The 27,585-nt window shown below is 40.0% G+C and overlaps 1 protein-coding gene across 1 annotated transcript in view; it reads left to right on the top strand.

Annotated features, from left to right (window-relative positions):
• Positions 1-5,997: 5,997 nt before the first annotated feature.
• The window catches only part of bean1 (brain expressed, associated with NEDD4, 1), a gene marked incomplete at both ends in the record, with an annotated part of 29,190 nt that continues 7,602 nt past the window's right edge, over positions 5,998-27,585 (top strand). Inside the window, one exon of the mRNA XM_083897729.1 lies at positions 5,998-6,022. Within this exon, the coding sequence (XP_083753855.1) occupies positions 5,998-6,022 (25 nt within the window). The remainder of the gene's footprint in view (positions 6,023-27,585) is intronic.

Here is a 27,585-nt window from a genome sequence, read left to right as displayed (position 1 = left end):
TTCCTGGCTGGCTGTCCCACCACCGCCACCACCACCACCGTGGTTAAACGCTGGACCCTGGATGGATGATACGTCTCATCATCCCGGGCATGACACACTTACTGAGCTGCAGAGCTGATAGAGCCACGGAGCGCGAGCCCACGGGACATGAGACACGGTGCGGAAAGCAGAGACGAGGATAGAGTCGCATAATAATGTGAGGAGGATGAGGATGCGGGGAAGAAAAACAGGTGATGATGAACAGACGAAAGGATCGTAAACATTGAAGAATTAAATAGGCCATTAAGCTGCGAGGGTTGGATGGATGGAGGGATGATGATGATGATGACGGTAGTGAAGAGGCTGCTGTGAGGACGGGACCGCGCGGACAGTCAAGCTCGCATGATCAGTGCGCTACTGTGTTGATGATCATCGTGCGGGTAAATCTGCAGGTGTCACGGAGAGCTCAGGGAAACGCTATTCTGAGGAGGTGGGCCAAGTCCCGAGAGAGGGAGAGGGAGAGAGAGAGAGAGGGAGAGAGAGAAGGGGGAGGACCTCAGGACTCAGTGACAGTCCGGGATGTTGTTGCTGTTGTCGTCAGTGATGTGAAGCGACATTTAGGAGCTGATGAAAGGCGTCGTGCCAGCGCGTGGACGCGTATTGTTGACAGGTAAGCAGCCAATGTTGCACTCTCTCTCTCTCTCTCTCTCTCTCTCTCTCTCTCGTGATCCCAAAACTATAAGCTGTGCATATACTCCACACATGTGTCTGTTATTGCAACTGCTGTGCTGATCAATGTGAATATTCTGTCACAGTTAAGCCTTTTTGAAAGTCACTGGGAAATCTGCAGCTGCAGCTTTAATGCAGACTTGATCATGATCTTGTCATGTTTTCCATTTATTTCCACTCACTTTACTAGATTTTAGGGAGTAAAAGTTACCCCCTTGCCTTATTAAATGTACTGTTTTGACAACTTGAGTTCATATTAACATTTTAGATTAAACACCAACAGTCTGAGAAAAAATACTTTAAAAGTTAGCATTTAGCATCACATAAAATGTATACTCCAATTACACATACATGTCTCTTTGTGATCACAATTCAATACCTGACACATTCTAAAGTCTAAATTGGCACACATAATAGAAATTACAGTTATTTAAATATAAAGTCTTCATGTTTGCAATACGAGCTCTAAAAATCAGTGAGTACAGGGTTTACATTTTATAAATGTTTGATCTTAAACCAGTTTATACTTGGTTTGTGTCATATAATGCTACTCCAGAGTGATGTGGAGAGACAAAATCAACGTGAATCCAAAAATCTACTTGGTGTTACACACGCTCCACCCTGAAACTCACATTAGTTACATTAGAGAAATCGAGCACATTTACTCCCGGATCCCACAAACACATTCTGTGGGTTCCCATAGGAGCGTCGTAGGCGTCTTACAGTGATTTTTTGGAGTGGCTCATCTCGCTCTCACTCGCTCAGCTTTACTCCCACACACTTTAACTCTCTTGTTTCAGCAGTGAAGTACAGTAGCCTTACAATCTTAACAGTCACAGTAACAATGCAAAGGGAAATGAAAGCACCGTGTTCTTATTTCAACTCAGCATGAGAGTCTGCTCTTGTTTTAGTGTTTTATTGTTTTTTATTATTTAAACATTTTTACTGTTTTATAGTTTTATTATTTTTATATATCTATATATATATATTTTTTATTGTTTTATTGTTTTTATTTCGTCTCCTATGATCTATGTGCCATGTTTTATTTATTGTATTGTTAAGCACTTTGTACCAGCTACAGCTGCCTAAAGCGCTCTATAAATTAAGTTGAGATGAGTTGAGTTATTTAATTACCCAGCGTGCTATGCATGTGCTATGCATTAGATGCATCTAAAAAAGAGGAAATCCAAACATGGGTCAAGATAAAAACGGAAAAAGACTCCGCCCACAGTGACAAAGTATGTGTATTTGTTTGTGTCTTTTCTGGTAAGAGCCAGTTTTCTGGGGTTTTTGAGCTGAAGGCTTCGTATGGCGTGGACAGTGGACTTCCCCAGAGGAAACCAGAACCCTCCATGGCTTAACTAAAATGGCTTTTACTCTGTAGTCAGCCATGAAGGTCAACACTACTAAAAAGCCTTTGACAAATTCATGTAACAGAGATTAGCCAGTAGAGTCAGAAGACTGTGACTCAGTGCACATCCTGAAAGATGTGTTCTATTCAGAAAATACGCGTCAAAGTAGAATATAAACACACGACCATCATATCAATATATATCAAAGATCCAGTGTAAATGAATAAGAGACATCTAATGGTAAGACTGTGTCGTGCAACTCTCATTCACCCCTCCCCATTCCAAGAATGTAAAGCTATGATGGAGGCCTTCACATGTCAGAAAGGACATCTAGCTTCTCTCTCTGTCATTTTGCTCAATCTTCTTCTAAACAATGTCCTTAAAGTATATTTTAAAGGTTTTTTTTTAATCTTAGGCTCTACTACAACCAAATAATTGTTGTTTAAAAAGTGATTATACACATATCCAAACATTCCAACAGCCTCTGAACTTGTGGTGGTTTTACTGTCTTATAAATTATATTGTTACCAAGACAACTTAGCTGCTCAGTCATGCTCCAATATCAGACTGAGTCATTATTAATGGTGTGAAGACTGATAGAAGTAGCATTAAAATCATGTATGAAATATTTAGTAAAAAAAAAAGTCACTTAAATATGACAGTGGGGAATGAAGATTGAATGGAAACTTGTCGAAAGGGACAAGATGAACTCTCTGTTCCACAAAGACTGAACCTCTGACCTTCGCAGCTTTCGGCGATGGCACCAGCGCTCTGACCGCGGGTCCTGCCTGCGCAGCTACAAATACGAGTCGGTACGAGATCGGTGCCTTTGCCAAGACTGACAGGTTGAATGGATGACAGGGTTGTATGGGCCAAATAGACTGTCACAGCGAGCTGGGAGGAGATGGATTAGAGGAGGGAGAGAGGGACAGAAAAGGAGAGAACGCATCAGAGAGAGAGGAGGGAATACCAGAGAGAGAGATGTGGAAATGATGGAGTGCTATTGTGGCTACAGGCAATACTTGATTTGCTGTTCATTACCTGTTTTGTGTAATCTGTATTACATGCTCTGTTTTTTAAATAACTTCTGAAGCAGCTTTTACAAAATGTCCGTGTCAGCACATTTGGTCCTTGAACTTGAGGAAATTGGTCCTGGAAAGTCCTTGAAAATGAATTGAATTTGTTTTCAACCAAGGCTTGGGAACACTGGCCAAATTTGAGAAAAGATGTCCTTCACGGATAAAAGTCACTAGCAACAAGTGTTGTATTGCATGTTCTCAACTCCAGAATAATTATTATGAGCAATAGTTTGTCCTTGTCATTGTTGTTATTGTTATTTACTCGGCTCTGAATCTCAACGTGGGATTCTACGAAGCCTTTCATCTCCAACTAAACTCTCTCAAAGGACATTTACAGGTTATTTTGAGAAAGTGTCTCTCAAGTCTCAAGTAAACCTTTAAAAATCTACTCTTTAACATTAACAGTTTATATCGTTTTGACCAAAATGAACCAAACCAACAAAGATAAATATGTGACATACCCATTTGCAGCATGAGATTTATTTAGTACTTAAATAAAAAATAACAATCTGTTGTGCTGATTATTTATAATTAACGCAACTGCACTGTAATGTATTATTTTATCACAGGACTAACAAAAACAAAAGAGGTTTTTTGAATGACCGGAATTAATTTTTGTTAACTTTCTGTAATTAGTTAAAAAGAGTGTGGAGTGGATTGTGATTTTCCTCTCCCACTCACTTTTTGACTGTAGCAGTTCAGCTGTAGCTGCATTGTGCAGTGGAGCTGGAGTTGACACAAATCCTGTGAGTTCTGTTCTCTCTCTTGCTCACACACACACACAAGTACAAGAGTGGAGTGAGAATAACCCACTGTATGTGTCGCGGTGTGTGTGTGTCTGTGTGAGCACTCGCAAGTGTGTGTGTGTGTGTGTGTATGTGCAAGTTTCAAGAGAGAGAGCGATGGGGAGAGAGGAGATAAAGTTCAATCTAGCTGCCAGAGTGTGTTGTCTGTGATATCTGTCTGTGAGCGAGGGGACTGTTATGTAACAACAAAGCAGAATACATCATAGGTTCTCATGAGTGTGTCACTCGCTAGCACGTGCACACACACACACACACACACACACACACACACACACACACACAGACACACACACACACGTTTGTGTGAAGTCCCTAACTCTAACTCTATTCTCCTCACTATTCTGCTAGATCCATACCTTTCTCCAGCAACACATCTTTTGGAATTCTTTAAGATATCAACATTCATATAGATCACATATTCACGCTTTTTTTTTTTTTTTTCCTATCATCTTCTTATGTGTTGTTGAGTCAACGTTATGATTCCTTCTTTCACATTTTTAGTTGTGATATAAAGTAGCAATAACTTTGCAGAAATCACAAAAATAGACCGTTTTTATCTTCTTTTTGTTCATTAAAACGAGCCAAGTGAGCTTTGAACTGTGACGTATTTCCGAATGTCACAAATTCAATCCGATTTTAAACATTTTGAGTACTTTTTGCTCCGGTTTGTTTACATAGTTGGTGAAAATTAAATAAATGTTTCATGAGATGCCTTTAGGTTGTGCTGAAGAAAAGGAAAAGACTCTCTAGAAGCGCATTCTTCTGCCTCTGTATAAACTGTTTGTTTTAACATAGTAATGGAAAAAAGCAGCCGAAATTCTCTGTGTTCTCATGTGGGTTCCAGTATTTTGATCCCCACAATGCTGCCAGACCCCACAAGAATACAAGCGAAATATTAATTTTTCACAGTGTGCATGATTTGTTGAGGAAAGGAGTTTAATCCATGTCATAGGAACTCTCGTTGTTTTATACCATGTATGACAATGGTTTTACTAAGACATGAAATGAGATACCAAGGACTGCAACAGGATGCACATTAAGAAAATGATGTCAAAAAACATCGAAATGTAAGATTGTCCAACAAGAGAGCATTTCATCTGAAACCCGCAACGCAATTGGGTTAATGTAAAAGTGCAGTAAAATGAATAGATGAGTGTGTGGCGAGAAAGATTAGAGCGATGTGCAACATGAAGGAAGAGCTGTCGATGATGTCAAACACGCTGATGTAGTAGGAGAGTGGGAGGGCAGGGCAGCTTTTGGGTTGGAGGAGGTTCAGCGATGGCAAAATCCAGCTCCAGATTTAGCTCGTTCATTCTAACAGCAGCTGGAGTTTGTTCTGATGGGAAGGTTGTTTTAAAATGTGTAACAGCAAGGAGAGCTTTGTAGTATTTACGTTTGTAATTATCCGTGTGTGTGTGTGTGGGCGCGTGTTTATTACCTCTTTATGACCAGGAACTGGCTATGTTAAGGGAATATTTGAATTGTTATTAGGTTAAGCATTAATTGGTTATGGTTAAGGTTAGGGACACGTGAATGGAAGTCAATGCAGTGTGCTAGGAAGAATAGCGCAAACCGTGCGTGCGTGCGTGCGTTTCAGGTATTGATTGGAACATCTGAACCCTGTGGCCATGTACTGGAAAGAGTAGTGAATACACACTAACATACATACACGCATATATGTGGCGTGGGTGGCCACTTCACTGCCTCACACACACACACACACTCGCAAACACACACACGTTGCCTCGGGCTTCAAAAACAGCTGGGCTTGGCGACTCGCACATCAGTCTCTGCTCCCTCTCGCTCTCCCTCCCTCCCTCCCTCCCTCTCTCTCTGTGGCTTAACACAGTATCTCTCTCGTTTATGTCTCTCATTTTCCATCGATCTGCCTGCTGTTTGCGGCCCTGCTCCCCACACTCTCTGATCTGCCTGACTCCTCTCCTTTTCTCTCTCTCTCTCTCTGTAGTTGCAGACACAGGAGCTCTGTGTGGTGGAGAACAGTTGGCTTCCTGCCTGTTGAGATGTGCGAGGAAACACTGTGAACTGGGGTTCATGCTGATGAAATTGATCTGCTCAGGTAAGGAACAGAAACCGTTTTTTCTCCTCATTACTCGACGCAGTGTTGGATGTTGACCTGTTTCTGCAGATGTTGAGAGGGGAGGACTTTTTTTTTTTTTCTTGAAGGACATAATGTGTGATTCATGTGAAAAACACACATACAGTACAGAAAAAGAGCCATGGTCATTAATCTTAAGTGCGATAGTTGATAAACCCTGATCTTTAATTGAAAGTTCACTCCATATCCTAGATCTATTGAGTCGTGAATTCAACTTATTTTTTTTAAAGTTATAATTTTATACAAACAAAATTTTTAAGTCTGATATTGAATTTTAACCATGTACTAGACCCTGTTGATAAATTTATATTTAACATTTATCATTCAAATATCCTGTATTACTTTTTTTTCTGTTGAAATGTTTCAAGTACTTTAATTACAAAGAAAGAAGATTTTAGAAGTGGAGAATAATGAGACTTGCTGTTAAGACTGATTTGACTTCTGAGGTGAAATGGACACGTGTGGTTCTGATCGTTACATTTCAAGATGCTGTAATGAATAATGTTAGCAACGGGGGCAACAAGGTAGCATTTTACGTTGAAAAGTTTTATCAATTATTTTGGGAAACATAAAACAAGTATCACGACGGAAGGACTGCTGTGATGCGTGATAACATAGTACTGCTGTGGTCATCCGTTGGTTATTTTTAGCTCGATCACCGGTTGAGCTTTTTAACCTTTACAGTATAAGGTGGATGTATTTATAGGACCTTCCCATCTCAGTAAATGATGAATCGCTGTGTTATGCAACAACTTCTGACCACACCGGAGGCAGGAAAGAGACAGAGGGAGGAAGGAACAGATGGATGGATGATCAGATGGACTGATGCATGACTTTTACAGATGCATGTTTTCCTGTCACAGTTGCCCTCAAAGAACACACAGCCAGTTTAATTTCCCTGCTCTCTTTTTATGCTCCCAATTCAAACGACCGTCCCCCCCCCACCGAATTCCACCTTATCTGACTCCCTGTCCTCTGCTGTATCTCTTTTTCGCTTTCACATCACTTCTCTCTATTTCCAACCTTTTATGTCTCACTCATTCTCTTTTTCAACTCCTGCCGACTTTCTCTTTCCCCTCTCTGATCTATTATTCACATCCCTCTCTGACTCTTTCTCTCTCCGTCCCTCGACACCTGAAATCCCTCCGTCCGCTCCAGGGCATTTAGTTCTCCACCAACGGTGCTTCCCTCCCAGGAAAAGAAACAGAACAATGAATAAAAGAAGAGAGAGTGAAGAGACAGATAAAAAGCTTTGGGACGGTCAGCTCTAGCCTATATATGCCAAGGTGTTTCTTTGTGTGATGTACTGTACAGGTTGACATTTTACACAGGCCCTTTGTTAACCTACAAAAAGACTGTTTTTCATGCGATTGAGCTCGAGCATGACGTTACTGGGAAATGTAAGTCACATGTTTGAAAGAAGTTTTCTTGTATTGCTTCCTTCCCATCTGCATTAGGGACAGAGGACACACATAGAATCAACTGCTATGTCTGCAGACATGTAAATAATACTGTAATTTTCATCCCTCTTCTGCTGCTTTATCCTCCACGAGAGTTGCTGTGCCAATCTCATCTGACAGAGGGCGATAGGCAGGGTACACCTGGAAAGATTCCAAAGAGTCCATCACAGGGCCACACAGAGACCACTCACTCTCACACCTACGGTCAATTTAGAATGTCCACTTTATCTCATCCCCATATTGCATGTTCTTGGACCCGGAGAAAACCCACGCACACATGGGGAGAACATTCAAACTCCACGCAGAAAGGCCTTTGTTTCCGACTGGGTCGCGAACCCGGGTCTCCTTAATGCCCTACTGTATCTTGTTTCAGAATGTATACATTTTTAAACAAAGTCTTCAAACTTTTATACATTAATTTAATTGAATTTTCCATTGCGATGCATCTCTGGTGTCCACATCCACTATTGTATGCACTCCTCTTTGCTTTTCAAAGCAGGGGAAGAAAGATGACTTTGACATGCGGAAAAACCAACAAAAGCCGAGACAAGAATGTGCAGTTTTGTTGCCGCTGTCGTGTTAGCTGTGCTTGGAACCATCAAGTACCAACGCATTAGAGAAAAATCACATTTACCCTTCTGTTCAATCTGTCCACAGTATGTCTCAGACCACCTCCCAAAGTGGTTTGGCAGATCGACTAACAATTTGTCCTCAGGTGTATTTACACCTGTATTTACAAGTGGTCAGGCGCTATCTGATTGCAATCCGATCACAGAAAACTGTGAAGGGGGCCATTGTTGCAGTGTCTACATGTAAAGAAATAAAGCAGGGCTGTGTTACTTTGCCACAGCGACAGCATGTTTTCTCACCCATCCTCTGGAGATTTTTTCAGTAGATTTCAGCAGACATGTCCCACATGGCAGCTGTTTGTTGCCCGGGGGTTACTGTTACTGCCATTGCTACTGCTGCTACTACTGATGTTGCTGTTGCTTCTGCTTCTGCTGCTGTTGTCGCTGCTGCTGCTGCTGCTGCATCTGCTGCTGCTGCTGTACCTCAGAGAAGGGCATTTAGTCCACAACTGCCAGCATAAACATATTTTTTTTCATAATTAAACAATGTATTGCAACAAACGCTGTTTGCTATGCTCTTTAGATGCTCCCATAACTTGCCAATCAACAAACTAATCCAAATGCAGGGAATCCTCACAAAGACAAGGGAGGTGTGAGAGAGATGGGGAGAAAGAAAGAGAGCGGGGGAGAGAGAGAGACACTAGAGAGAAGTTAGCAGCATAACACAATAAGGCAATAATGATAACATAATATAAACATCACTGATATGCGTTTGAATAAGTGCAGTACCATTTGTATTTGTTAACAACCACATATAGAAATGGTGATCTAGTTTGCAAAGCCTGTATCAGTTTATGTCGGTTCTATCATGAACCGTAATGCGTATCTGTATGTCTGTGTATGCGCACATCCATGTATACGTATGTGCGGAGGTTGTCACTTGGTGTGGTTGGGAATACGTGGTGAAAACCGCGTCGCCGCACTTCAGCTCCCCAGTAAAACACATTTCAAGCGTTTTAGCCCAACAAACTCTGTTCTAGAGCAGCTACGTTTTGCCACTGGTGTCAGAGTGAGGCAGCATTGATGTAGCAAGAAATGAATGAGAGAGGAGTGTTACTTTTGTGAGAGTGGCTGTGATTGGAGCATGACTGATGATGCTCTAATCAGCAAAAGTATTTTTTTATTATATTTATTAATAAATAACATAATATGAGTGTAATAGTTGATCGCTGAAATCCTAATCTTAACATATAATCATTTTTGCACGCCCAATATACAGTGTGTGACCTGAAAGGTCTCTGTGTGTTGGTATTTGTGAGTTTGCCTGTGTGTGTGATCATACCGCCTCTCATATCACTACAAAAGATAAAAGCTAAACAATCTACATATTAGAGCACTGGCATGAGCGTGCATCAGATGAGGGCAGATCTGAAATGGAATCACCTTCTGTTCCCCCTCACTGCACACACATCATCTATCCATCTATCAGCACAGTGCCACATCGCCTCGCCTTCCTGCCGCCAAGCCATCAATCATCAAATTCCCATGCTTTATGGAAATGGTTGGAAAAACTGCATTTAACGGCATTTTACCTTCTATCTCATCCACGTATCTATATCCACCCATCTGGCTGGCCGTCCATCCATGCTTGCATCCAATCTAGTCACAGTGTAAGGTCATTTATTTAAATCTATTTAAATGGATATGAGGAGTGTGCATACGCAGGAAGATTTCACGGCCCGGTTGGTCAGCAAATACCAAGGTTGTTCCACCTCACTAGCCCCCCATCAGGACCCATGGACAATTAATACACACTACAGGTGGCCAAATGTGTGCCTGTGTGTCTGTCTATCTATTGTACAGTGAAACTTCTGGAAAAGCAAAGGGGAGAGGGGGTGAATCATGTGTGAAATAAAAGAGACAGAAGAGATGAGCTACAGATGAAACAAGGAATGAATTGGACAGCCACCAGGTACAGTATGGGGAGTAGAATGGCTGTTGAGGGCAACAACAGCATCACTCTCAAGGGGAAGTCGAGTAAAGGAGAAAAGCAGAAAGAGAAATTGAGGGAGGTGACTTGGAACGGCCAGATGAATAAGGATGGGAGGGGGGAAGGAGAGGTGAAGGGTAAATGTCTTTGCTAATGTCTTGGTGCCAATATTGACAAACGCTGGCTCCCTTTGACTTCAGCACACTAGCTGCATCCTCTTTTTCACTTCATTAGCTCTGTCATTTCAAAATGGACATATTGGCTCATCTTTTCAATGTCATGTGGATGAATAGACAAATGGAAAAGCAGAATACCAAACATTAAAGAACCAAACTGCTGCAGTCTTAAGCTTCTTTCCTACAAAGCTGTTTTTCAAAGCATGTCACAGTTAAGACAGTACCAGCTTTAAAGCAGTTCGATCGAAAACCTCTGGCTTTTTAATTATGAGGCTAGACCTGAGTGCACATTATAATGGCACCATGGCAATGGCACCCACCTGTAGAGGGGTTTTTTTGTGGAAAAATGAGGGCTTGAATTATAAGCCAAAGGAACTGTGAACAAAGTAAGATAAGATATGTTAGGACATTATTCTTGTTCCAGGTTGATCCAAAATATTACAATAATAACAAAGTACAAAAACAACAATAAAAATAAAAGATTGCAAAAAGAACATCAAAAGTGAAACATAAATTAAGCGTCAAAATAAAGTTTCAAAATAAGTGCCGAAAGATGTAATCTAGATATATTTCACATGATAGTGAACATAATAAAGCCAATAATATTGAAGTACAAAAAAATAAATATTGCATATGAAATTGAGAGTTGTTACACATGGTAATGAACTGTGATACTGAAATATGTTGTTGATATGGATCTCAATAAGTGAAAACTCAAATAGGGTAATGTGTTTATTACTCAGGGTAATAAACACAGCCTTCTAAAATCAAACAGCAAGGACACAAGGGTAACACTTTGACCAATTTTATTGGGGATTTAAGAAAAGAAAAAGTGATAGTGAAGCCCTGGGAGCTGAAAGATTGCATGCATAAGAGGAGGAGCCTAACAAGACACAGGCGAAGCACATCAGGACGCGTCTACAGACAATAACAAAATACAAGGAGCAAAACTAGACAAGATTCACAAGGACACAAACATTTGACAACAAACACTGAATGTTTGTCTAAATGCAAACTCAAATCTCAATGTCCAGTTCTTATTGTCTGTATGTGACAATGTGACACAACACCTGCTATGAGGAAGTACACGTGTCCTTACTGGTGTCTGACGACTGCTGCGTCTTAACTAAAGTGAACCACAAATCAGTTTTACATAGAACTGGAACTGCACTGAATGGAATTATTTTTATTTGAGAGAACAATAATAAGCAATCAAATAATCTCTGGCTCTCTGCAGTCACAATAAAGCTGAAACTCTGTGGTAAATATAACTGCTGGTGCACACGCATCAACCAGCAAGATTCAACCTGGATGCCAGAGAGCAAACACAAACACATGGAAAAGAAACATATTGCTGTTCAATGCTGACTCTCCAGTGTCAGTTATCTCAGCTTCTCACTAACACTTCAGTCTGCTCACCTTTTTTTCACATGAAAATCTGTTAAATTCTGAATATTAATGCTCAGCATCAACGCAGACAGGACGCCCTTCCGTTAACATCCAAATGTGTCACTGACCAGAAATGTGTATTTTTGTTTTAATGTATAATTGCGTTCTTTTTTCCTGTATGGAAAAATAAACTCACACATTTCTCAACAATATGAAACACTTGGGTATCAACACGTTTTCCTCTACATGTTAATAACGCTGATCTGATAATAAAATCTTCTTTGTGATTAGCCATGAAAACATCTCACTGAAGTATATAATCAGCTGTAATCAGGCCTCTGCAGGTCATATTGGCAAGTACAAGTGCGGAAGCACAAACAGACAGATACACAGAGCCATTAAAAACAATAAATTATGGCATTTACGGCACTGCTAAAACATCTAATGCTGGCCGGAGACTTTGCTCATTACTGCACATATGTGTGTGTTGCAGGCTACAAAGGGAGGTGTGTACAGGAGCTGTTTTAATGTAATCAAACAGTGCCTCTCTCTCCCCTCTTCTACTCTATTTTATCATGCCTTCTGCTTCTCCTCCTCTCTGTTCTCGCCTGTCATTACCCCCTTCACTGCAATATGGGAGGGAGAGAAGGAGGGGGAGAGAGGGAGAGAAAGGAAGCAAAGATGGGGGATAAGAAAAAGGCCAAGCGCCACAGAGGGAATCACGCAGAACAACAGAGCCTCAAAGTGTGAGGCCAGGCAGGTCAGAGAGAAAAAGAGATCATAGTCTGACAAATCATAAGGGAGGGGTACGTCTGAAATGGGCTTCGCTGTAATGATGCTGCAACTACTTTGGCTTTTACTGGATTGAGAGCAATCCTCCTTAAAAGAGGTGACACTAAAAAAAAAAAACAGATGGGAACACTTTTAGGCAGATTGTGTGATAGGTGTGGAGATGGAAGCTGATTTTCAACAAATCTGTCTGGGACCCCGTGGTGCATGGCAGACCACACGTCTGTGGTTGGACACAAAGCTCAACAACTACAGTGATATACAGTGTGATGCTGTGCAAGAAAGAAAATGCATGATATCTGAGCTGCCACCAAAGCTGTGGTATAAGCTGAATGTTCACCAATGGCTGGATGACATCTTATGTAATACTGTTGTGTCTGATTTGCAGAGGTGATGTTTTTTAACATATGTCTGCATGTCAATCGGTGAATATACATGCCTATACTACTTAGATATTAGAGCAAGTCCACATGTGTTCAAATCAAGACAATCAAATATACTTTATTGTTCTTTCGGGGAAAATTTGCTTGGACAAAAGTGATATGACAGAGAAAAAAAATATATTTTGTTTTCACTGTCTAGTACAGAAAGGTGAAAGCTTTAGATACACTTTCATGAAACAAGAAATTAAAGGTGCATTATGTAATAAATCTAAAGCAACTGGGCGTAAAATCCTCCTAATATGTCACAGGGACTCAGGAATAATGTTCATATAACAAACTGAACTCACCAACAACAACATTACAGCCAAAATATTTGCATTAAAAAAACATTTTTGCAGAATGCAAATCATGTTTATGTTTTGAAATCATGTTTTGGCTTGTGGCGCCACCTACTGCCGTCTACCAATCACTGCAGTCATTAGAGTCTCAGCTGCCGAGCAACCACGGGTTGTCACGGGTTGTGTACCTAAAAGAACTCGGTATTTTGAATTTGAATTTAGTAACCGTTTTTTGGCCACATTCTTACATATGGCACCTTTAAACATTATTTTTGTAATGCATTTGTTCTCAGCTTCCTTTATAAACATGGTTTATTTTGTTAACAAATATCAGAAATGACATCATGAGATTTTAGGTTCGGGAGGAAACCATCTAAATTAAAAAGTGTGTCCACCTTCAACTACGTCCTGTTGTAATGACCTGCCATAGAGTTTTTTTTCTAGTATTTATTTCCAAACCGAAGTCTTAAATACGCACACTGGAAATAGAAGTCAACATCCTTGTCGGTGTGTAAAGCATGATGCGTAATACATGAATAAATTCATTACAAAACTGAAGACACATCAGCTCCAAAAACTGAAACGGAATTTAAATGTGAAATATTAATTTTGTGTATTATACTGCTGTGCATAATGTATGACCACTTCAGCTGAAAGTGACCTTGTCTTTCAGCAGTGTCTCTCAGTTTTTATTTTTTATTATTTAGTTTTTCAGATTGTTTGAGTTGGACTGGTGGTAGATCCTTGAAACTTGTTATTTATTAATTAGATGGGGGTGGGGGGGGGGGGGGTCCATCTGCCCTTCTGAGGTGATCGAGTGACTGCTAAGTAGTGTTGTTGTGAGGTGAGGTGGCTGCAAAATAGTCACATTGTCCCTTACTGCGTCTGAGCCTCACACTCTCCAGTGAAAAGAGTAATCACAGCCTATTTCCTAAAGCAGATAGCCTCAGTGGAAATGCTCAAGTTTGTACATGCACGTTTGAACACACACACACACAAAGGCCACAGCCTGTGTGTGTGTCAGTAGATGAATCTTCCATGTTATTTTCTTGCAGTGCCCAAGTGTTGATTGACCAATCATAGCCGGATTTAAAGTGTGACCTGGCCATTTGGAGCCGAGTCGTTGAGACTCATCCCCTCGGTCTCGTTTGACATTTGCCAATCATGACTTGATCTGCAGTATTTTTTGATCAATCAAAGCTGGATTTATGGCGCTCTCCGACCAATCACCGGTGGATATACTCATTGCTGGGACTGATATTCAGTTTAGTTTGCTCCACAAAGGCGCTAGCGTCACAATGGGTTTCTGATCTGTATTTGAAACAGAGAAACACACTTTTAGGCTGAATATATTATTAAAGTTATTTTTGTAACTATCTGCACTAACACCAGGTGAATCTCCCAGGGCCCAATGCACCTGCTGTATAAAATATTTCCCTCCTTACTTCCATTCAAACTCTGCATCCATACTACTCTGTTTTTGTTTAAAAGTATAACAATTCTACTTCATATGTCTGCAGTGTCCATATTACTCTGGCTTTTTTTCAGCTCTAAAAATAGAAGAACCTTCTGGTTCTGTGTGCATTTGAAAACTCAGGAGCTGCATTTTAGTCTGGGCGAACAAAGACAGAGAGCTTTGAAAACAATGATGAAGTTGCGCACATTCACTTCCTGATTGTTTTTTATTAGCTGCAATTTCACAATCAGCTATAAATCTGTTTAATTATCAGTTTTCACCTCGTCAGTCATTGTTTTTCATTCGTAGTAATTTCAGGAAGAGTCCACTTCCAGTTTACACCCACACACGCATGCCGAGTGTACCTGAATACTTATATGATATATGTTTTCAGGCATGTGAGCATGAATGCTGATTATTTCTGATATGGAGATGAAATGTTTCAAAAGGTTTCAGATTATTATCTGAAAATGTAGTTTATGCTGCAGTTTACACTGTATTATAGATATAGCCTCACAGTCACGCCTACGATCAGTTTCCGAGTCTCCGATTCACCTAACCCTCAATCTCCATGTCTTTGGACTGTGGGAGGAAGCTGGAGTACCTGGAGAAAACCCACACACACAAGGAAATAACATGAAACAGGCTTTTTGCTGTGTGGCACCAGTGCTCGACTCCGTCGTGCTCATCAAAAGGCTTATTTTATTTTTTTGTCAAGATTTAAATTGTCATTCTCTCCATCTACAGTGTGTGTTAATTTATCTCTGTTGTGCAGAGATAATGAGAATAGTAATACGAATAAACAGTTTGTACAATGTCATGCCCTAAAATTAGATAAATGTAAATACATGGGAAAAACTAAATCCGCTGAACTGGATTCTCTGAATTTACCACGCAGTATTGCTATAGGTGTCATTGGTGGATCAGGAATTGTTTTTCGAGATAAATAATACAAACAAGTGACCACAACTGTATAGCAAGGGATGGTTTCAGCTGAACAAGTAATAATAAGAGGTGTATGATTAAATGAGGGGAAGCCAAGAATTTGGGCCAGCAGGGTGTGATAATCTGTCTATCTGCCATCTATTCCACATGGGAGAGAGAGAGGGAGAGAGAGATTAAGGGGATGTATGATGTCTTCTGACCCATATTCCATGTTTAAACCATGTTGGTTTGTGACCCACATACCACCTCATCTAAATACACACCCTAATTTAATACTGGTACGAGTGTGACTGAGCACATGCGAGTGAGCGGATTGCATCGAGGATTAATGAGATGTTGTGCTTATGATATAGCTGCAATATGATAATGTTAGAGCTGGTTAACTGAGATAGTGAATACATGCCAGTGCACTGTGAGGTTATGCTGGTTCTGGTGATGCTGGCAGCTCAGTGAATTGAGCTGAATATCATAATGTGAGACATGCTTTAATATTCAGGAGACAGAATGCACTGTGGTAAGATGAAGGTTTAGAATTGAATGCAGGTGCCACACTGGTTCTAAATAATTGTAACTAGTTTCCATTTTGTTGTCCGTTAAAAACTCTTTGTGGTCTTTTTGTGTGTCTGATTGCTTTGTCCTTTTTTTTTTTTACCATTTTGCATCTCATTCCGGTCAATATGCATCTCTTTGTAATCATTCTGTGTCAGTGGTTGTTTGCATTTTTTGTGTGGCTTTGTGATCATTCTTTGTCCTTATTCTGCTCATGTCACTTTGTAGTCATCTTGTGTTTCATTCTTGCCAGTTTCCATATCTTTGTGGTCATTCTGTATCTTTTTGTTTATATTTTGTAGGTCTTTTGCATCTTTTTTGTCTCAGTGTATACTGTACCTATTTGTGTTCATTTTGTGTGTCTTTGTTGTGACTGTGAGGGTTTACTGAAGGCAATGTTAAGGTCAGTACGCTGTGAGGCAGTTCAAAAACAAACAGAGGTGCAAAACTCAACAGGAAAGAATGTCGGGGAAAAGGCAAAAGAGTGTAACTCACAAGATAGATTGGCAGTGGAAAGAAACAGCTGGAAAGCTGATGGACTGACATGACAATGCAGCCGGGAGTGTAATGTGAGCTGAGCGTCATTGTGTATTACTACAAGGTAAGCATGAGTAACAGGTGAACCTGAATGAATACAGGTGATGTGAATTAAAGCGAAGCATGTAATCAGTGGAGTGAAGAGGAGAATGTGCAGGTGAATTAAAGCTTTGAGAATCCAGAGGACATTGTGACATCTCAGACACAGACACGTCAAAAATCATAAAGTCACACACAATGAATTACCAAAAATAAATGTTGGAACAAGATGAACTGGCAGAAACTGAAAGGTGAACTGGAGCCAAATACTGAGGGGAGTTGAGTTAAATTGGTCACATGTGGAACTAATTGGGGTGGAAGAGGTGAAGTTGTTTGAAATGAGAGAGGATAGTAGTGAGTAATCAAAAAATAAATTCATATTCCAAACAGAAACAAAAGTATGACCTGACTGAAAGCTGATGTTACCGTTTGTGGTTAGTTTGGGGACTTTTTGTAATAAGTTTATGTCTCTATGTGATTATTTTCAATCACCATGTAGTCGGTTCATGTCTCTGAGGTCATTTTGTGTCTCGTTTATAGTCAGTTTAGTCTCTTTGTGGTCAGCTGTTATTGTTATTTTGTTATTTCCGTAGTTTATATCCTTTTGTGTTATTTTATGTCAGTTTCTATTTCTTTAATCGTTTGTCTCCTTGAGTGTGTTTATGTCTCTGGTTATTTGGTGTCACAACACAGTGAGTTTAAGTCTTTGTGGTTATTCTATGTCTCCTTGTTACATTACATTACATTACATCCTTGTTGTCAGTTTGTGCCTCTTTGCAGTCACTAGGTCTCTTTTATTTCATGTCTGTTTTGGGGCCTTTTTATGTTTTTGTACTTGCTCTGCTTTGCACCATAAAAACATTAAATGCATACATGTATTAGAACCCCAGAGCCTTGGGGCCTTTGCCCAGTAGGGCTTTTTATAATTTTATTACGTTCTGACCCTGGCATAGGAGGCTCTGTCCCTGCTTAGAAGACAGCACAAATAAAATCCAGCAGCTGCTGAACATCCAACAGCAGAAATTTGGATCAGGTATGAAATAGTTAAAACTAGGCTGTTTGCAGTTGTAGAAGGGTCAGGGTTTACTATTGCCAAGTTGCTGTCTGTCAACATCGAATGACACTTATCATGTCAATAAAAAGCTGCCAAATTCTTTTTTTTTTGCCCACAGTCAGCAAAGTGCGTGACTCGTGTCACCACCCTCATAGTCACTCAGTCTATACCAATGTACCCGTCAGTCATTGTGATGCCTTGTCAACCTTGAAACAGCATTAGCCAGAGGAGAGGGTGTGTGTGTGTGTGCGTGCGTGCATGTGTGCGTACAGCTTTCACAGCCCGTACAGTGTTAAAGACACACAGCAAACTCATCAGCTTATCAGGAATTGTATTTTTCACTTTCACAGACTGTTTTGCTTTTGTTTGACAGTTTCAGGATGTGTGCTGGTTCACTGTCACACTGACTTTCAGGAACTGAACAGAGAGCCCTCGTTAATGTGATGTGAACACCTCTGCTTTTCCTGCTGAGACATGTCAAAACATGGCTGCTGTGAAAAGGGAAATATCAAATTAATAAATAAAAATACACAGGGCATAGTAAATTAATACAAGCTTTAAAGTAGACATATAATACCCTATTTCTACAAGTTAACCTAGTTCCCTGGGGTCCTAATAAACATGTCTGTGACATGCTTTGGTCAAAATACCTTAAAGATGAAGCACCACAGCAGTTCAATCACCCTGCCAAAACAGCCCTGTTCAAAACGCTCAGTTTTGAGTGCGTGTCTCTTTACATGCAAATGAGACACAGGAAACTGCATCAGCGTCACTGAGGCTCTGGCAGCTAACAGCATTTAGCATTTGGAAAAGCCATCATTTGCAGACTCTAGCCAGTACATTGGCGCCATTTATAATATGTATCCACTGGACACGTAAATCCTCTGACGCTGGAAGTTTGTGTAGAACTCTGTGCTGCACTGTGCAGCCAAGAATAGAACACTTTGAGTACTTCTGCTCTTCCGGATACTATTGCCCTCGCCTGCACGCTCACGTTTTTTTAGGGACAAAGCGTAGCTCCGCGAGACAACAATTACAGAAATGTCTCATTGTGACATACAAATGAGTTCGGAAGTCAACATTGTGTGTTTTATCCCCTGTACTTAGACTGAGAAGGACCACAAAAATATGAGCGAGTCATCTTTTTACACAATGTGCCTACTCATAGGGCCTCCAGAGTCCCAGATATATGTATTAAAATGTTTTTACATAATATGTCTCCTTTAAAACAAAAGGGTTTTTTACAATCACAATCCCTCCTCTGCACGTGACCAAACCATCTCAACCTTGCCTCTATTACTTTATTTCCAAACCGTTCAAACTGAGCTGTCCCTCGAATACACTCATTTCTAATCCTGTCCATTTTGGTCACTCCCAATTAAAATCTTATCTTCAGCTCTTCAGCTTTAGACAGTGCCACTGTCTCCAAGTCATACATGATAGCAGGTCTCACTACCTTCTTGTAGAACATCCCTTGCAAATAATTGAAGACTAAAAAAACACTGCATTGGTACAACCACTGGATAGCAATTACAGTTAGCGAAAACCATGATGCTTATTTAAAGTAATGTCTTTTTCTATGCAGACATAGGCTTGGCACATTAATGTTCTTCATGAATTTATTCAAACATGACAGCACTTTTGCATTGCCCGGTCACTCTGTAGAATCTAGCTGTGAGTAATTGATGGAGAGCATCAGTGTCACCGTCATCCCACAGGCTGCATCAGTGATGGATTTGTTTGAACTTATGTTGTCTTTAAAGGCTTAATTAATAAACACTCTGAGGCATGACGGATGGCCGTCTGTGCTTCAGTGAATACAATATATTTTAAATGTCTTAGATTTGATTTGGATTTCCTTCTCCCTCTTTATTACATCCAATCATCCTTTTACAATTCATACAATGAGAGGAAGCTAAATATGAAACTTTTGTAAAATGCTCAGTCAGAGAGAACGGCAAAGCAGTGCCTTTGCACCTGGTGTGACGCGATTCTTTAAAGCAGAAGAGGAAATTTCGAGCTCACTGGTGTGAAGGTTTCACTACCAAGTCCTCGCTTTTTCTCCTTCATCTCCTCCTCCTATCCCAGATTCAGCATGATTGTTTAATGGCAAATGTCCTCTGTCCTCCAGCCCCAAAGCCCTCCTGGCATCTGTCCAATACAAAATCAGGAAGGAAAGGGAACACAGAAAGCAAGAAGAGGAACAGCAAGACAGCGATGAAGGACAGAAAGACAGGAGGACACACGTGTGACAAAGATGTAGTGTGGGTGTCTGTGAAGGCTGAAGCTTTTTTCCAGTGCAGTGTGAGATAATGTGACACTTTTTGTCATAGCCACAATATCTGCAAATGATGATTTAGCGTTGAGGATTTTTTAAAATTATTATTGTGATCACTGCCAATGAAATACCTGTGTCGACATACATGTTATTTAATATTTTGAGTAGCATAAACTCCTAAAAAAATATATATATATTGATTGCTTTGGAAACTAAAATTCTTGCCATTCTATGTGAGGTGGTGCTCAGCGCGCTGTAGCTCTACCTGTTATTGGTTTTTCTTGCTTCTGCATATTCAACAGAAAGAGTCATGTTTTACTCCAGTCTTTCTGAGGGGGATATTTTTAGTTCTGGGACTGCTCACGTGTCAGAAAAGGAGGAACAACATTGTTTCTGCAAGCAGTGGAATATCTCCAGAGGTTCAGATACTGTAGGTCATCCTGCTATTCCTGGTGCTGAACACACACACTCATGTAGAAATACAAGTGTATAGCTGTAATCACAATGTTTAACAACTCATTACCATATGCAAGACACATTTTAATATTAAAGATTCTGTACTCATAGCACAAAAAAATATATATATATATATAATTGTGTCAAATAGTTCCCCCTTGAGTTAAAATGTTGAAGAAATATATCATAATTGAACATCAACAACACCAGCTGAGAGGTTAATTAGTGTCTGTGCTAGTTGATGCAAATCCAGCTCAAGAGATGTGTTTTCACTGTGTTTTCAGTCAGTGCCGGAAGAAAAAAAAAAAAGAAAATAGGGAGAAACTAAATCAGGAGGAGACAGTTCCCAGCAGTGCCTCATAGCTCTTGATATGAAAACTCTGCAGCAGAGCATTTAATCAAGTCAACCCAGCAATGACAAAATTAAAAAATAAAGATGACGCTCAATGGTAACTTTAAATGCAGAGAAAAATGTCACTCCCTGCAGCAGTCATTTGATTCATGGGCTTCTAATCAGTATATTGTGATGAGGGGGGGGGGGAACAAAACAAAAAAACAGTGGAAAACTTCATGTCAAACAAACCTATCCATCTTATCCGACTAAGACAATAGGACCCAGGTCTTGATTCCAACACATACATTGAATAAACATCAAATTGTATATGAAATTCAATATTTTGTTTTAGAATGGTGTCTTGTTTACATTTATTTTTGCACGATGCAGTGCGATTTTAGATCAACAATTAAAAATATATTCTAATAAATCAGCGAATGTTTCTTTATAAAAGTCATCTTCTAGTTTTTTTTCTGAGTCAGTGTGGAATGGTTTAAAGGGGTTTATGTCAACCCTTAAAAGTTAAAACAAAAGAAGTTCAGGATGCTCAACATTTAGATTGGTAAAACAAATGACTCTTTAAAAATTACACACACACACACACACACACACTATACTGTATGCGTGTCACAATGTTACTCTGAAAATTGACAACAACGTTGCAGTTCAGGCTTCAGTCATGTTTATTATCGTCCCTCATCGAACGTTCTGCCACAAACCTTTTCTGCCACGATGCATAGTCGGCCATTGCTGTGGTATGTTTCATATTGAAGAGAAGGAGGTTGTAACTCATAATGACAAGCTGTCAGATTGAATCAGAGTGGTCGCTTGACGCTCCTGTATAATGTATGCAGCTAATGTACAAAGTGATGCAGCATACGCAGCACTAGTCAATATCACATGCTCTTAACCTTTATAGCGTGTGACACCCCAAAATAAAAGACTCCCCAATTTGGGCTGACACCAAAACACACAGCATCCATCTATTGACCTTATACATCACCCAAATTATTAATTTCAGTTGAAATTAATAGCTGAAAAAAACTGCCTGAAGGCTGTCTGTGTGTTTACAGCATGTTTTTAATTACACTGTGGTTACATGCCTTCATTTCCCCAATGACTGTCCCAAAAACATCTGAATACAAATCTACATTGTTAGATGTTTGCACAATTTATTATTTCGGGGCAGTTTTGTTTAAGGTACGTTGTAGTGGAGCTAAACAAAAACATTCTACAAGTACTTAAAAATGCTTTCATTTCTGTTCACCCACAGAAAGAAAATATACATGTCAATTAGTGCTCAAGTTCTGGCAAAAGGGGATGAAAGAATTAGCCACACTGGTTTGCAATAGAGACCCACTGTATGTCATGCTGCACCTCCACTGTACAACCATCAAAAGCAATGATGCATTTCCTCTGACCTTTCATTTCAAAAACACTTGACCAGCAACACTGCTGTATTCAAGTGGAACTCATTAACCCTTAATCACAACATACACATCATATCCACCTTATTGTGAACTGCAACATTTACTGGAGAAGAAGGTAGTAAATGACCAAATCATGACTATTTGAGGTGTGATGTCAATGCCGTTGAACAATAGATGACTTTCCCACATGGAAAACGCTGCTTCCTGCTTCAGCGACAGAATGTGCTGAAAATGTCATGTAATCTATTCATGCAAGGTATGAGGCCATAGGAAAAGAGTGGATTCAGGTCATCCTGAGCTCAGAACCTTTAAAAACAAGAGTAACATGTAGATATGCTGGGTTGAGTTCATATAAGAACTCCATTTGAATGCACCTTATTTATATACAATGGCTCCAATATCCTCACACAGAGGGATGAGTGTGCTCAAGGCATTCATACTCATCATTCATAAGTAATATTTGTTTCCTCTGTTGCTTTTTATTGGATGAAAAACTGATCTCTTCTGCTTCCACATTTTTTTCCTCTCCCTAAGGTTGTTAATATCACTAAACCATGAACATTAAAGGTGGCCCTGCTTTCTGAAATGAAGGCACTGCCAAAAGTCACAAACTAACAGTTGGATGTCTCATGTCTTATGAGTTTCTTGTTAGTGCAAAACTCTACCTGTGATGCTCAGGGATGAAGTCCAGTTGTCATGTCCATAAAAAAACAAAAGCTGAATATTTCAAGGGAACAAACACACATAAATAGTCTGAACACTCAGCAGAAGTCTGGTGTCAGCATCAGGAGAACTGCTCTTTTGCGTCACACTGTAGTACATGGTAAGAGGTGGCTGCATATTCAACAGTAAGCTTTAGTGACAACCTGTCAAAGTGAATTACCACTCTTGCCGTTTCATTATATATGAACATATAGTATACCATATATACACTCTACCACCCATAGCAGTTATCACGTTTTGAAGTGAACACTCCATGCTGCTCATATCGAATGCTTGGCAAAAACCCTCTAGAAACAGTCAGATTTGAAAAAGGTTATGAAGCCATAAGCTGGACGTGAAAGTCAATCATCACTAAAACCTTGTTTTTTCTTGTATGCATTTTTGTTTTCTGTTTTTGGGTAGTGGGAGTGAGTGCACCATTGCTGTGACCTCTTATGGATTGGTTTGGGCACCTGAAGGAGCACAAGGAGGGTTTTTTTTTTTTTTTTTGCCTTTATGTTTTGCGCTCCTACCAGACAGGGCTCAACTCTGATATTGTCCGTTTTAACATGTAAGCAAAAAATGAAAATTGATTGAAAAGTGATTTTGACCATTTGCACAGGACAATTAATGATGATTTAAATGAAGAGAAAACAAAAAATGGAAATTGATTTTAGAGAAAAAACACTGCAGTTGTACATGAACAACACATTTCCAAAACCATTGGAATTTTTCCAATAGTACAAACTGTGGCATAACTATGGTGATGCAAATTGCACTTGTTCAAATGTGTTGTCAACGCTCAGTGTTAATGGGATTGCTTGTAGTTAAACTCTGTGGGTTTTTAAGTCAGGGTAAGCAAGTGAGTCTGTTCCCACAACAACAACAACAGTCCAAACAAGAGACTCACCAGATATATCGTCACAGCAGAGAAGCAGAAACCAGGAAAAGCTGACGTAGGATTCGTAGTCAGAAACACAAGGCTGAGCAGGATACTGTAGGTCAGAGGCAGACTGGAGCATTAACAAAACATCCGTCAGGGAACAAATGCTGGAGAGTCTTGAATGTAAGTAGGAAGAACAATCTAGGAGAGAGTGAGAGAGCAGGAGAGGCCTTTATGTTGGCTTGATTGCTAATGAGATGCAGCTGGGAGCTCAGGTGAGTGAGAGTGAAATGATGAGGCGTGAGTGAGCAGAGAGTCGGAGAGAGTGGAAAACTACACTGACAGGAACCAAGTAAGATGTGGAGCGGATTGCAACAAGTTTACTGATGCAGCCTTTCTTCTTTCTTTTTCTTTTTTGAATGGGGTTTGGGGCGGGGTGGGTTGTGGATTTGTCTTGTGAAGAGAAAAAAAAAACAAGAATTGCTGTCAGGCATGCACAAAAGTCTGGATGATTTCAAGAAATTCCCTGTGAGAGAGCATGAATGGCCATGTATGTTTTTTTCTGGAACTTTTCTTCCAAGCCCTTAAAGGTGAAGTAAGTAGTTTATAGTGACATCTAGAGGAGAGGCTGGAATTTACAACAAAGAACTGCTCCTCTGCTCACCCCCTCCCTTCCCTGAGCGCTACGGTATCCTCAGCCGGTCAAATGTCGTCCTCGTCGTCTTTCTCCGTGTCAGCAGATGAGGTTCGTGAGGCGAGGGAGAGGGCGGAGCTACCGCGGCCGTAGAGAGTGGAGGCGGGACTTCTGCTACAAGTAAAGCGACGCTTGATTTGTTCTCTCGCGTTTGTCCTTACAGGCTCCCGTAGAAACATGGCGTCGTGGCAATGCAGTAGCGGCCCGCGACCATGTTATTTTACATGACTTTTTGAAACACTACGAAAATGAAACAAATAATATTATACAGAGACTAGACAATGCAGGAGCACATAATATGTATACAAAAGTGGATTTTGGGTCATATAAACCCATAAATACTACACAGTGTCCCTTTAAAGGTGCATTTTGTAATAAATCTAAAGCAACTGGCCACAAAATCCTCCTAATATGTCACAGAGACTCAGGAATAATGTTCATATAACATACCGAACTCACCAACAACAACAGTACAGCCAAAATATTCACATATTTTGCGAACCGCAAATCATGTTTATTTTCTGGCATGTGGCGCCGCCTACCATCATCTACCAATCATTGCAGTCAGTAGTCAGTAAAGTCTCTGCTGCGGAGCAACCACGGGTTGCCAGTTAAGTGTGAGCTACAATGGTGGAGAAAACGAAACCTAAAAGACCTCGGTATTTTAATTTGAGTGTAGTAACTGTTTTTGGCCACATTCTTATATATGGCGCCTTTAAGTCAAATTGACATAAAATGTTGTGAGTGACCCAACATTACAATAAAGCAGGAATGTGCTGTATTCCGGCGCCACCAATTTACTTAATGTTCTAGAAATTGTGATGTTGCGTTAGACAATTACTTGATACAGTTCTGCATATGTGAACATTAAATCACAGGAAATATCTGGACATCGTAAAATAGCCACAGTTAGCGAGTATGGAGTAATTTCATTAGTGTAAAGAAAGTGTGACAGAAGATTCATGGCTTTTTCAAATGCTGGATGTCTCAAGATTCATAGGTCTCCAGTTAATTTGCTTCCCCCTGCTTTTGTGGGATATGTGGTAAATACTGTGTACACTAAGATTCATACTGTCAATAATTCACCATTACAAATAAAGGCACACGTTAATGCATCTCATCCTGTAGCTTTGTCCAATTTATAGTTTTGAAATATAACACTGGCACCATTTGCAGTTTCTCCTATTTTGTATATTTATTTCTCCCTTTCTTTCTCTTCCTTTCTTCTTTGATATATCATAATGATTTTGTGCTTGCCTCCTTTGTCATCTGTTTCTCAATTCTCTGGATTAAATTGCACTGAACTAGAAAGAACAAATAGGACATCTGCTGGACAGCTTTGTTACAGAACACTGAATTCACAAGACGCTTTATAAATGTTAATATTTTGATGAGATTTTTTACAATTTAACTTAAAATATGTGCCTCGTTTACATGGAAACAAATCTTGCCAGATGAGCATGTGTGTGTGTGTGTGTGTGTGTGTGTGTGTGTGTGTCCTTACAAGTGGAGCGTATGTGAATTTAAATCCATATTATTATAGATTTCCATGTAAGTTTTCTCTGGAGAAAATGAAGCATTTTACGAGGAAGAGATGAGAAGCAAAATGAAGAGAAAATCATGTTAGAAGAGGAAGACAGAGCAGACAAAGGCGAGTGTGAGAGAAGAGACGTTGCTGAGAGGAAAGAGGTCTGCTGGGAACTGTTTGGGGTGAGAGAACATTTTCCTCTTCTCTGCAATCTGTGTGAGACCAAATTACTGTAGACAACAGAATTACAGACGCAGACATTCAGAGGGAGGAAAAGAGATGAGAAGTGAATAATAGGGACGCACAGAGACTGGAATGCAAAAGATATTGTGAGTGTACATCATTGGGAAATGTTGATTGTTACTCGTCTGCTTTATATTCAGCGCAATTTGTAGCATGACGAGAAAAAAGCATGCAGTTCCTGTTTGGATCAGTCACTAGGAAATATTTCACATTTAGTACTGCAGTATAGGCCACTGTTCCTGCTTTACATGTGGCTGCATCTCTGCATATCTGAAATGCCTGTCCAACATCCATTTGGGCCCATCTGGAAATCCTCTTAAGTTCACCCAAATCTTAAATCACGACTGATCATCAAATGAGACTAGGATCAATAATTACCATATATATACTCAACAAAAATATAAACACACACACTTGAAATGGTGAACAAAAATAGAATGTCATGACATTCGCTCAGATTCTTGATGCATTTGTTTATGGAATGATTTGTTTTGCTCAAACCCAGTAGTCCAGTGTCACTTGGCCACTCCTATTGACTACAATCTCAGATTGAGTATTTCAACTCAAGAGAGTCATGGAGCATGGCAGAGTGGTGGTCAATATGTGTGATCAGTACATAGACGCTCCTTATGGTCTGGTCAATAAAAGGGCACACCAAAATGTGGACTTTTGTCACTTGTCAATATGCCACAGATGTCACAAATCATGAGGGAGCGTGCCATTGGCATGTTGAGTGCTGGGTTGAGCGTTACATCTGTGGAAACACAACTGAATGTGCATCATTCCAGGATCATTCCAGGCCACGATCGACAACCTGGTGATGTCCATGCGTTGCCGGTGTAGCGCTCTGCGTGAGGCTAATGGTGGACACACACGTTATTGAAGTTTGTGAACTTGGATCATCGACCCCCATTGTGTTCTTCCTGCCATTACTCCAGGACTTTTGTTTTGAAATTGATTCTAATGCTCGCAAATTAAAGCCACTTTATTGATAAAGTTGTACTGTTATTTTTTGGGTAGTTACTCTGTTTTGTCACATAACAATAACAACAAGTTGTTCTTCGTGCGTTTGTATTTTTTGTTGAGTGTATTATTGTTTTCATGTGAACAATGGAATACATCTTATTTCTGAACATGCACATTTTCCAACACATGCGGTTATGTTAGGTTATTACAGCTATGTGATATTAGAAAGGTTTAGCTTCACAACAAAGTGCTCACTCTCAGCTGATTGAGAAATTATCCATCAACTTAAATAACAATTAACAAATTCAAATTCAGTGCTAATACTGAAATGTTAGG

This window comes from Microchirus variegatus, assembly GCF_963457635.1.
Source record: "Microchirus variegatus genome assembly, chromosome: 11".
Classification (NCBI taxonomy): Eukaryota; Metazoa; Chordata; class Actinopteri; order Pleuronectiformes; family Soleidae; genus Microchirus; species Microchirus variegatus.
This window is presented reverse-complemented; position numbering and strand designations above follow the sequence as displayed.